This window comes from Marmota flaviventris, chromosome 10, assembly GCF_047511675.1.
Source record: "Marmota flaviventris isolate mMarFla1 chromosome 10, mMarFla1.hap1, whole genome shotgun sequence".
NCBI lineage: Eukaryota > Metazoa > Chordata > Mammalia > Rodentia > Sciuridae > Marmota > Marmota flaviventris.
Window position 1 is genome coordinate 114209618 of NC_092507.1, and position 12560 is coordinate 114222177.

The window sequence follows — 12560 nt, forward strand, 5'->3', positions numbered from 1 at the left end:
TGGAAAAGCCTTGTCTGGCACATATGTACTAGAGACATCAGTATATACTTTTTTCTACTCTTTTAAAATTGTGAGGCCAGGACTGGGTACCTCATATGTATACCAAAGTAGAATTGCTGCACCACAGAAGTATACATACCTTCTCATTTTCCAGGTATATGACACTTTTATTTTTGTGCATATGATAGATGTGTAAGAATATCTCATTTTTATGAGTTCAGAGCACCTGCCTAGCACATATGAGGCACTCAGTTTGATCCTCAGCACCACATAAAAATAAAGGTATTGTGTCCACCTTCAACTAAAAATTATTTTAAAAAGAAAGAGGATTAAATTATTTTTTTAAAAAATCGTGATGCCAGAAAATCATGACATATACCTGCAATCCCAACTACTTGGGAGGCTAAGGCGGGAGGATCAAGAGTTCGAGGCCAGCTTGGGCAACTTAATGAGACCCTGTCTCAGAAAAACAAGATTTAAAAAAAAAAAAAAGGTAGAAATAAAATTGTGGGGCTGGACTTGTGGCTCAGTGGTAGAGTACTTGCCTAGCATGTGTGAGGCCCTGGGTTGATCTCAGCACCACATACAAATAAATAAAAAATTTTTTAAAAAAAGAAAAAGAAATAAAATTGTGAACTATAACCCAAATGTAGAAAATTTTATAACTTTTAAATATATAGAATGGCAAACAATTTGTATAGTGAACATGAGTGAAATTATACTGAATATATTATTTTTTATCTTGCTCAATATTTTCTTTATAAGATTTTTTCATCCTGTACCTCTAATTTATTTATTTCATTATTATATACTGTCTCATATGATTATACCATGTGTGAGTTACTATTCTTAAGGGATATTTGAGTGAATTCTAGTTTTTGACTATTACAACAATTCTCTTTTTAAACATCCTTTTACATATTTTCTGGTACGCACATACATCCATTTCTCTGGAATGTATACCAGAATAGAATTGCTGCACCTTAGAGTATACATACCTTCTCATTTACCAGGTATATGACACTTTTATTTTTGTGCATATGATAGATGTGTAAGGGTGTCTCATTTTTATGATTTTGTTGTTGGTTTTTTTTTTTGTATTCCCCAATATTGGGGATCAAACCCTGGGCCTCGTGCTTGTTAGGCATGTACTCTACCACTGACCTATATTCCCATTCCTTTTTAAGGTGATCTTGTTTGCCCAGGCCAGCCTCCAATTTGTAATCCTGTTCCCACTGCCTCTCCGGTAGCTGGGATTACAGGTGTGTACCACTGCACCTGGCTTTGCTCTATTTTTCCATTGAGTTATCTATTCTTTCCCAGTTACCTAATCTTTCCCATTTTATTTTGTTGTTATTTTGTGTGAGTTCTTAATATATTTGGATATCAATCCTTTGTCAGGGCTGTTACAAATATTAAAATCATGTTTTCTGATTCTATTTTTGTTATTCCTTAATAAAGCAATAGAAATTAATTTCAGTGTAAATTTATGAAATCTTATCCTTTATGGATAGTTGGGCTTTGTATCCTATATATTAAAAGAAATTACTGACCTCTATAGGCATTCTTCTATATTTTCTTACAAAAAGTTTATAGTTTTGCCTTTTATATTTGTAATCTACCTGAAGTTGATTTTTGCACATGGTATGAGATATAAGGTGATCAGTTCTGTACTTTTCCATAAGATCAAGCAGCTGCCCAGCATCATTTATTAAAAGTTTACCCTTTCCCCATTGTTCTACAGTGCCATTTTTGTCACATGTAAGTCATGTTTTCAAAAATGCAAGGATTTTGGGGGACTGGGGTTGTGGCTCAGTGGTAGAGTGCTCACCTAGATGGGAGAGGCCTTGGGTTCAATCCTCAGCACCACATAAAAATAAATAAATAAATAAAAGTATTGTGTCCAACTACAACTAAAAAATTAAAAAAAAAAAATGCAAGGTTTTTTTCTGTGATCTGTCTCTGCTCTGATTTCACATTTTCTTATATTGTAGCTTTATGATAAATCTTCACATGTAATAAAACAGGTCCTCTAATCTTTTCTAGGTTTTTTTGTTTTTGTTTTTTTCCAAACATGAAATCAACTGAAGTTTGGGTTGCATCCAGTATGTCAATTTGAAGTTAATTATCATCTTTACAATATTGATTTTCTGATCTGTAAACATGGTATAGTAGCTTCTCATTTAGGTCATTTGAAGTGTCTTTGAATTAAGGTTTTTTGTTTGTTTGTTTGTTTTTGATGATTCACAGGAATTATCACATTTATTTATAAAAATCCTAGTAAGTAGTTATTAATATATTTCTCCACTTAATATAAGAGGGAAGACACCAAAAAATTTTTTGAACCCAAGGGTGCTTAACCACTGAGCAACAATCTTAGTCTTTTAGTCTTTTTCATTTTTTAAATTTTGAGACAGCATCTCATTAAGTTGCATAGGGTTTTGCTAAATTACTAAGGCTAGCTCAAATCTAAAATCTGTGCTCAGCTTAAGGCACTGAATTCTTGAGAACTTCTCAACTCACCTGATTTCTAAGAGAATAATAAAAATGAATTCTTGTTGCTTTAATTTGTATCTTTTTTTGTGAATTTGTGCATTTGTTTCTATATATGTAGTGGTCTTTTCCCCCTAATAAATAACTTCTTATAGTACTTCTAGATTAAACATTTTAGGATTTTATTTATTTATTTATGTGTGTATGTGGCAATAGTGGAATACATTTCAATTAAGTTTTATAGTTTATCTATAGATATTTTGTGTTTCTTTGGTTAGATTTATATCAATTTTATTTTGAAGACCTTGTTACACTCCTGTTAATTTCTAATTTATTTTTTATTTTCTTGAATACTCAGCATCTGTGGGCAGTGACAGTTTTGTTTCTTCTTTCAAATGCTTTTACATTGATAAAGCTTTCTAAGGGTGCACTTTTATTGTTTTGTTGTTGTTTGTTTATTTTGAGGTGGTACTAGGGATTGAACTCAGGGCCTTGCACATGCTAGGCAAGTACTCTGCCAACTGAGTTGCTTCACCAGCCCCCTAAGGGTGAACTTGTAGTGTACAGACATTATATAAGCATAAATATATACAAAGAGCTGGGGATTTGTCTCTGAGGTTAAGCTCCCCTGGATTCAATCCCCAGTGTCCCCCACCCCCAAAAGGATGTGACCTTGGCTTGTTCATTTTTTCACAGGCTAGATTTTTCCCTCACTTACTCATAGTTGCAATCTCTACTCCCTATTCTTAGGGACCACGGAATCATTCGAACTCTGGATTTACCCATCTATGTCACACGAGTAAAGGGCAACAATGTATATTGCCTAGACAGAGAGTGTCGTCCTCGGGTACTCACCATTGATCCCACTGAATTCAAATTCAAACTGGCCCTGATCAACAGAAAATATGATGAGGTATGGAGTGAGGAAGCATACTAGAGGTATCAAGAGGGGAAACATTCCTTTTTTGTTGTAAGTAATCTCTACTTCCTACTCTACCCAACCCCAAATGTCTAGGTACTACATATGGTGAGGAATGCCAAACTAGTTGGCCAGTCTATCATTGCTTATCTTCAGAAGAAGGGCTATCCTGAAGTGGCACTGCATTTCGTCAAGGATGAGAAAACTCGCTTTAGTTTGGCACTGGAGTGTGGAAATATTGAGGTGAGAGGAATATGGTCATTCGGCCCCAGATCATTTTTAGAGAAGGTGAAAGGGTTGGGGGCAGGAGGTGGGGTATTATCCCGAACTTGCTTCTTAAACTACAATGATAGAATTTTTTAGTTATTAGATTAAACCATCTTCCTGTTGCTGTTTGCCTATTTCTACTTTTATTTACCATATTTTTATTCTTAGTTTGAATTCACTAATTTCTAGGATAAAAGCAAGATTACATGAAATTTCATATATCTCATTATTTCCTTGACACTTGATCTTGTTTAGACAACAGAGTGCTTATTAATTATTGAGGTACAGAGGGTACAGGCATTATTTGCAAAGGAGAAGAGAGCTTAGGAGACTTGTTTTTCCAGTTCTATACTTCCTTCTTTTATTATATCTTCTGCCTTTCTTGAAGCCTCTGTGGCTCTTCAAATCTGGCAGATAGAAAATAAGATAGCTAAGCAAGAACTGGCCCTGTGGAATCAGCAGCTGCTAAGTGATTCTGTTGTAAAGGCTAATTTCTTTTTTCTTTCTTTTTTTTTTTTTTTTTTCCATGTGTGTATGGGGTGGAGTGCTGGGGTTTGAACTCAAAGGCACTTAACCACTGAGCCACATCCCCAGCCCTTTTTTATATTTTATTTGAGACAGAATTTTACTAAGTTGCTGAGGCTGACTTTGAACTCGTGGTCCTCCTGCCTCAGCCTCCCAAGCAACTGGGACTATAGGTGTGTGCCACCACACCTGGCATAAAAGCAAATTTCTGAGGATGAGGATAATATACTGTGATGATTTCTTCTGTTCGTGAATCCAAAGATCCTATTTGTAGATAGGATTCTCAATTTAAAAAAAAAAAAATACAGTGAAAGCTAGGAGTACTTAAAAGTAAAGGAAGTTCATTAGGAAATTTATTTCAGCAAATGCTTTGATTGCTGAGTCCTTGGTTTTGAGTCATAGCATCCTTTGCAGTACCCTGTTAACACTGATCCTGGGTGTCTTTAGATTGCTCTCGAAGCAGCCAAAGCACTGGATGACAAGAACTGCTGGGAAAAGCTAGGAGAAGTGGCCCTGCTACAAGGGAACCACCAGATTGTGGAAATGTGCTATCAGCGCACCAAAAACTTTGATAAACTTTCCTTCCTATACCTTATCACTGGCAACCTGGAGAAACTTCGCAAGATGATGAAGATTGGTGAGGGCCTAAAAATGAAAGATGGGAAGTGGGGGGTACAGTGGAGGGCAAATAGACAAGAGAGAGGAGATCTAACTTGGTGTCTCTTATTGACTTGGTGCAGCTGAAATTCGGAAGGACATGAGTGGTCATTATCAGAATGCCCTATACCTGGGTGATGTGTCAGAGCGAGTGCGGATCCTAAAGAACTGTGGGCAGAGTAAGTATCTATCCAAGACTCACTGGTTTCTTTGGGGCCTTAGGAGTGTTTTCTGTTCAAGTTGAGTTATTCATGTGTAGGGGTGAGGAATTGCCCTCTATTGTTATTTTATCTTTTTTTCAATAGAAACGTGTATACCATGCTCAGAAGATTTTCTCAAAGCCAAATTTGAAGTGTGTCCAGAATATTCAGTCTGGCTGACATCCCTGGGAAAATGGTCATGGGAAAGGAGTGGTTTTATTTATTTATTTTAATTTTTGTTTCTTTGGTACCAGGGATTTAACCCAGGGGCATTCAACCACTGAGTCACATCCCAACCCTTTTTTATATTTTATTTAGAGACAGGGTATCACTAAGTTGCTTAGGGTATCACTGAGTTGCTTAGAGCCTCACTAAGTTTCTGAGGCTGGCTTTGAACTCGTGATCCTCCTGCCTCAGCCTCCTAAGCCACTGGGATTACAGGAGTATACAACCATACCCAGTGAAAGATGGGGTTTTAAAGTTCCACCGCAGGACTGGGAATGTAGCTTAGTTGGTAGAATGCCTGCGTCACAAGTACAAGGCCTGGGGTTCAATCCGCAGTACCACAGCAAAAAAAAAAAAGAAGAAGAAGAAGAAGAGAAGGCAAACAATTGACATTAGTGATGTCAAGAGTACAATTTATTGCTTTCTCATTCAAATACCTTAAAGTCCCAGAGCAGACAGCCTAGAAAATGCAATTGGTTGGATGTCATTAGAATTCCTTTGTTTCCAGTGTAGAGATTTCACTCGTTATTTATTCATGTGTGCATTTAAGGCTTCTTTGTTGTTGTTGTTGTTTAAAATTCACTGTGTTTGAGATATATTTTAAGGAAGAAAAAAGGTGAAAATTATGGTTTGATCAAGATACTAACTAGTGGAGGAATAAGCAATGGTCAGATTCAGGATTTTGGTTTTTCTGGTTTTGTTTTGTTTTTGGTAACAGGTATTGAACCCAGGGACACTTAACCACTGAGCCACATCCTTAGCCCTTTTTATTTTTTATTTTGAGGCAAGGTCTCAGTAAGTTGCATAGGGCCTTGCTAAGTTGCTGAGGCTGCCTTTGAACACCCAATCTTTCTGCCTCAGCCTCCCCAGTCTTGGGGATTACAGGGTTGTACCACTGTGCCCAGCTTGGGATTTATTTTGAAAATAGAACCAATATGACTTGTTAAAGTGCTAGATGTAGGACATGATAGGACCCAAGGTTGTCATGAACACTAATGATTTATCTTAAAAATGAGTAACTATATTCATTACCAATTAATCAATGTGCAATAGATGTACCTAAAACCTGGTACAGACTGAGCATTCCTAATCCAAAATGTTCCAAAATCCAAAACATCTTGGTACCAACATGGTCAAAAATTTTTAGATTTTGAAACATTTTATGTTTCGGATTTCTGGATTAGGGATAATTAACCAGTAAAGTCTGCAATATTCCAAAATCTGTAAAGGGGAAAATCTTTGAAACACTTCTGGTCTCAAGCATTTAATTTGTAGTTTAAAACAACAAAGTTCATTACCTCACTGTTTGGAGAATGGCTTAGCTCTTGTCTATCCGAAGTCTATATTCCAGATTGAATTCTCCTAATTCCACTTCTACTCATGGGTGTTGGTATTCCTCAGGTCCTTTCTCTGCTGTCCGGGAGGCATCATTTCCTTGCCATATTGGCTTCTTTTTTTTTTTTTTTAAGAGAGAATTTTTTAATATTTATTTTTCAGTTTTCGGTGGACACACCATCTTTATTTTATTTTTATGTGGTGCTGAGGATCGAACCCACTGCCCCGCGCATGCCAGGCATGCCCATTACCTCTTGAGCCACATTCCCAGCCCCCATATTGGCTTCTTAATAGGGAAGTTCACAACATGGCAACTGGTTTCCTTCAGAGTAAGTGAGCAAGAAGTACTCTAGATAGAAGCTACAGCCAAGCACAGTGGCACAGGCCTGTAATCCCAGTGTCTCAAATCTGAGGCAGGATGATTGAAAGTTCAAGGCCTGGACAACTTAGTAAGACCATGTCTCAAAGTAAAAAGGGACTGGTGTCATAACTCAGTGGTAGAGCACCCCTGGATTTAATCCCCAGTTCTCAGGGTGCCGGGGGGGAATCATAAGCTAATCTTGGAAATGATATCCCATTACTTCTGCCATATTCTGTCTTTTAGTAGCTAGTAGCTTTCAGTTAAATAGGGGAGGATATTATGCAAGCACTTGAATACCAGAAGATAGGGATCACTGGAAGGTCATCTCAGTCTACCACATTCACTTGGAAATGTGCCTAGAACACAAACTGTTTTTTTCTACAGAGTCCCTGGCCTATCTCACAGCTGCTACCCATGGCTTAGATGAAGAAGCTGAGAGCCTGAAAGAGACATTTGACCCAGAGAAGGAGACAGTGAGTCTTTATTTTCATGAGTGTCTCTGAATATAGGATTAACTCAGATCTAGGAACAATTTAAAACTATAAATTTTATTCTTCCCACCTGGTTACAGAGAAAGACTGAGAAATACATGAGCTCAAATAACCTTTTCTACAAGATTCCTGAGAGCTGTTCTTGTGTTTAACCTCTTTTCTTCTTCCACCTCTCAGATCCCAGACATTGACCCTAATGCCAAGCTGCTCCAGCCACCTGCACCTATCATGCCATTGGATACCAATTGGCCATTATTGACTGTGTCAAAAGGCTTCTTTGAAGGCTCCATTGCCAGCAAGGGTCAGTGCCCATTTCTTCCATGGCACTTCTGTTGTTTTGTAAGAACTATCCTAGAGAGTACCATTAGCACTTAGTTTCATCTGTCCTTTGTATGTATGAAGCCTCATGGAGCACTGAAATGCCAGTCAGAGCTATGGTCTTAAAAACTGAACAAAGGCTTTTTTTTTTTTTTTTTTGCCGGGCAGGTGTTGCGGGGGGGCTTGGAATATGGGAATTGAACCCAGGACCTGACACGTGCTAGGCAAGTGTTCAATCACTGAACTACACACCCAGCCCCATGAACAAAGGCTTTTTGAGATCAGTAAAAATAAAAAGGAGTTGAGAAGAGAAAGAAAGGATCCCTATACTACCACTAGTAACCTTTGTAAATATTTTGGTATATTCACTAGGTTTTACCATATATATAGTCATATTGTCTGTTTGTATTTTATCATTTATGACATGCAGTCCTGAAGTACAAATTCAGCTACCTCTAATTATGTCCAGTGGGTATATGTATACTACCATTCTCTACTTCTACCACTGCCTCTACCACTGCCTCCCTTACCTCCTCCTATTTTCTTGGATACACATACTAGTCACTTCTAATAAGATCCTAAACTATCTCCTCCACCTACCCTGTGTCCTCATGCTTTGCATACACTACATTGATAACTTAGCAAAGATCTCAAGAAGAAATTCCAAGAGTTGGCAGCCAAAGACTGGTAAGCAGGAAGAGCCAGTTTGTGGTAGCAGTAAGTCTGGTTATCTCTTTTGTTCCCTCTCTCTGTGAAACCTATTACAAGTTAGCACAACATATAACCACAAAAATAAACAGTATATGAAGATAATAAGCAGACAAGACCTAGGCAACTGTTTTTGAAAGGATGCAACTTGCCTACAGAGAAGACCGTATTTCAGACTTTGCTGGGCTCTAACCAGCTTATTTCTATTCCTTCCGTTGGTAGGGAAGGGAGGAGCACTGGCAGCTGACATTGACATTGACACTGTTGGTACAGAGGGCTGGGGAGAGGATGCTGAACTGCAGCTGGATGAAGGTATGTATGGGGAGATGGACTCCCTGCATTGGGACTACTTGTGGAGCACTTCTTTAGGCTTCCAAACCATGGAGCCTGCTAGGATCCCATCATGTTGCTTTCTTTCTTTTTTTTTTTTGGTCCCAGGGATTGAACTCAGGCAGTGGGCCACTGAGCCATATCCTCATCCATATTTTGTATTTTATTTAGAGATAGGGTCTCACTGATTTGCTAAGTGCTTCGCCATTGCTGAGACTGGCTTTGAACTTGGAATCCTCCTGCCTCAGCTTCCCAAGCCTCTGGGATTACAGGGGCCCGGCCACATGTTGCTTTCTTTTGGCTAAGATTATACCAGTACCCAAATCTGTTTTGATCTGGATTTTCCTTACAGATGGGTTTGTGGAGGCTACAGAAGGTTTGGGGGATGATGCTCTTGGCAAAGGACAGGAAGAAGGAGGTGGCTGGGATGTAGAAGAAGATCTGGAGCTCCCCCCTGAGCTGGTATGTGGAATTCTTACCCTCTGCATTTCTCCCTGTGACAGCCAGTGGCCTTACCACAGCCCCTACACACACCTGCCCTGAGGTCTCCAAAAGGAAGGGGTCTAGATAGGCCTCCTAATCTGATGCTTATCTCCCGTTTGAAAGAAGGAAGAATGAGAGTCTTGAGTTAGTGGCCTTATCACTTTCATTTGTCCTTAAAGAAGAAGGACCTATCTCTAATTTGATACTTATCTCCCATTTGAGAGAAAGAATAATTAGGGTTGTGCCAGCAGCAGCTTATGAAAAGGGCAGCAAGTTTTCAAAATCTAAATTGGGACTTCTGGTAGGTATGTCATTTCATTCCTGGTGATGTGGCTCCTATTATGGGGGTCTCCTCCCACAAATGCCACTCCCTCTCACCAGTAGAGGTAGGAAATAAGTGTTTTAGATTCACAGAATGAAGTGCTTGAATGGCTTAAAAATGACTTACATTTTGTTTTTCCTTTAGGATGTACCCCCTGGAGCAAGTGGTGGGGCTGAAGATGGGTTCTTTGTGCCCCCAACTAAGGGAACAAGCCCAACTCAAGTAAGAAGGAAAGCACAGCCCCATGGGATGAGTGTTTCTGTGATGGTTAATAATGGATTAGTGAGGGGAAAGTATTGGATAATTTTTTTTTTTTTTTTTTTTGTACCAGGGATTGAACCCAGGAGGCTTAACTACTGAGCCACATCCACAGCCCTTTTTATATTTTATTTAGAGACAAGGCCTCACTGATTTGCCTAGGGCCTTGCTTAGTTGCTGAGGCTGGCTTTGAGATCCTCCTGCCTCAGCCTCCTGAGTCACTGGGATTATAGGCATGTGCCACTGCACCCAGCTAAATACTTTTCTTTTAATACATATGGAGGAGGATAATTTGCGAAGAAAAAAGGCAAAATTTCACTTGGATTGGCTTTTCTGCTTCTTGTTAGATCTGGTGCAATAACTCTCAGCTTCCAGTTGATCACATCCTGGCAGGCTCTTTTGAAACAGCCATGCGGGTAAGTCTTCTTAAAGTAACCTTGGCCTTTTCTCTTGAGTATACCTAGCCCAGGGGCTCAGGGAGAAGGTTGACTCATTTTTTTTAACCAGACGGCAATGATCTGACTCACAAAGACAGAGGTGTGTATTTATCATGAACGCTCTTTGTCTTGCTTAAGAAACTTGCCTTTTAAGACCTTCCTCTTACCTGCTTTCCTCCTGGCCTAGTAATCTTATAAGGTTGATCCTTCCAGCCATTTCCACTCCTTTATACCTTGTTTTCTGGCTCACATTAGTGAGATCAGCATCCCTTCCTGAACAGGTGTATGTTTTGAACACAAAGCCATGTGTTATAACAGTAATAATAACTGCAACAATCACTAACATTTTTTCACTGTACACTGTGGGCAAAGCACTATGATAAATACTTGATAGATATTATTAAATAAGTAGATCCTTACAATTAAGTGTATTTTACTGAAAACGAGTATAAAAAAGTTAATTACTTAGGGAATAGGGGTGGGAGGGAAAGGGAGGGAGAAGGGGAATAGCATGGATAGTGAAAGGAGACCCTCATCACTATACACAATACATGTATGAAGATGTGAATTTGGTGTCAACATACCTTATATATAATCAGAGATAGATAAATTATGATATAATGGTGTATTAAGAATTGTAATGCATAAATAAATAGTTAATTACCTTGCCCAAGGTCAATTAGTTTTTAAGGGTAAGGCCTTAAATTGTGATTCTTTCCCTTTCTCTGTGTTCTAGCTCCTTCATGACCAGGTAGGAGTAATTCAATTTGGTCCCTACAAGCAACTATTCCTACAGACCTATGCCCGAGGTCGTACCACCTATCAGGCTCTGCCCTGCTTGCCCTCCATGTATGGCTACCCTAATCGCAATTGGTAAGGCTTCCTGCTCCTTGTTTCTAACTTCCAAGCTGGGGTAGAGGTTTCAGATTGTAGCCTCAGTGACATAGTCAGAATTGTCCCAGAACTAGGGTTTTGTAGTAGGAAAAGATCTTTGGCTTTTTACTCTGAGGAGTTAGATTTACATCTGCTGCCATCCAGTTCCCTAGCTACTTTCACAGTAGGGTAGCTGTGATTGTTTGCCAGAAAAAGAAGTTGAATCCTAGTTGGCTGCTGACTCTCCGTTTTTTCCCCCTACTTTTCCCTTTCCAGGAAGGATGCCGGGCTGAAGAATGGTGTGCCAGCTGTGGGCCTAAAGCTTAATGACCTCATCCAACGTTTGCAGCTGTGCTACCAGCTCACCACAGTTGGCAAGTTTGAGGAGGCTGTGGAAAAATTCCGTTCCATCCTTCTCAGTGTGCCACTTCTTGTTGTGGACAATAAACAAGAAATTGCAGAGGTAGGAGCGTCTAACCCCTTGTCCCAGACTTAGGCACTGCCATATTCTTGTTTCTGTATCATGACCTCTGCAACCTCACCAGGCCCAGCAGCTCATCACCATTTGTCGTGAGTACATCGTGGGCTTGTCCATGGAGATAGAAAGGAAAAAGCTGCCCAAAGAAAGTCTAGACCAGCAGAAACGCATCTGTGAGGTGAGATCTGTAGAACTCTGTTTTCTGCAGGGAAATCCTCCCCTTCACCCTCCATTAGGCTAAATTCTTCTGTTCCAAAGGCAGATCTGGCTCTGGGGAGGAAGAGTTATTGGGGTCCATTTTTTGGGAATAGTCTCCATTTCTCCACTGTACTTTCTCATCTCATAAGTCTTCCATTTCTAGTAGAGAAAAGGCCTCTTTGTTTTATAGCCAATTCTGTTAGCTTGTGGGGTTTTTTATGCCTGCATATCACTTTATAAATGACCTACCCCAACTGTAGCCATCTTTCCTCTTTCTGTCCACCAGATGGCAGCCTATTTCACCCACTCAAACCTGCAGCCTGTGCATATGATCCTAGTGCTGCGTACAGCCCTCAACCTTTTCTTCAAGCTCAAGAACTTCAAAACTGCCGCCACTTTTGCTCGCCGTCTCCTAGAACTTGGGCCCAAGCCTGAGGTGGCTCAACAGGTAGATGGGAATTCCTTCAGTAATCACAGGGAGGCAGATCTGCTCTTATATGGAGAAAACAGAAGGCCCTTGCCTCTGAAATAGAATATTTAACAACATTCAATTAAAAAGGGCCAACAGACCAGGTACAGTGGCACATGCCTGTAATTCCAACAACTCAGGAGGCTGAGGCAGGAGGATCACAAGTTCAAAACCAGCTTCAGCAGCTTAGTGAAGCCCTAAGCTACTTAATGA

General features: G+C 39.6%; 1 protein-coding gene and 1 long non-coding RNA gene across 3 annotated transcripts in view; one reads left to right on the forward strand and one right to left on the reverse strand.

Moving 5' to 3' along the window:
- The window catches only part of Copa (COPI coat complex subunit alpha), a 44666-nt gene that overhangs the window by 30127 nt on the left and 1979 nt on the right, over positions 1-12560 (forward strand). For both annotated transcript variants that reach the window (XM_071618259.1, XM_027950732.2), the window contains exons 18-31: positions 3244-3406; positions 3509-3655; positions 4652-4841; positions 4945-5040; positions 7367-7455; positions 7651-7774; positions 8722-8811; positions 9182-9291; positions 9779-9856; positions 10240-10308; positions 11066-11202; positions 11479-11665; positions 11748-11858; positions 12165-12326. In XM_071618259.1, the coding sequence (XP_071474360.1) occupies positions 3244-3406; positions 3509-3655; positions 4652-4841; positions 4945-5040; positions 7367-7455; positions 7651-7774; positions 8722-8811; positions 9182-9291; positions 9779-9856; positions 10240-10308; positions 11066-11202; positions 11479-11665; positions 11748-11858; positions 12165-12326 (1753 nt within the window). The remainder of the gene's footprint in view (positions 1-3243; positions 3407-3508; positions 3656-4651; positions 4842-4944; positions 5041-7366; positions 7456-7650; positions 7775-8721; positions 8812-9181; positions 9292-9778; positions 9857-10239; positions 10309-11065; positions 11203-11478; positions 11666-11747; positions 11859-12164; positions 12327-12560) is intronic.
- LOC114104561 (uncharacterized) overlaps positions 1-12560 on the reverse strand; it is a 37479-nt gene that overhangs the window by 1222 nt on the left and 23697 nt on the right. The gene's annotated exons all lie outside the window — the stretch shown is intronic.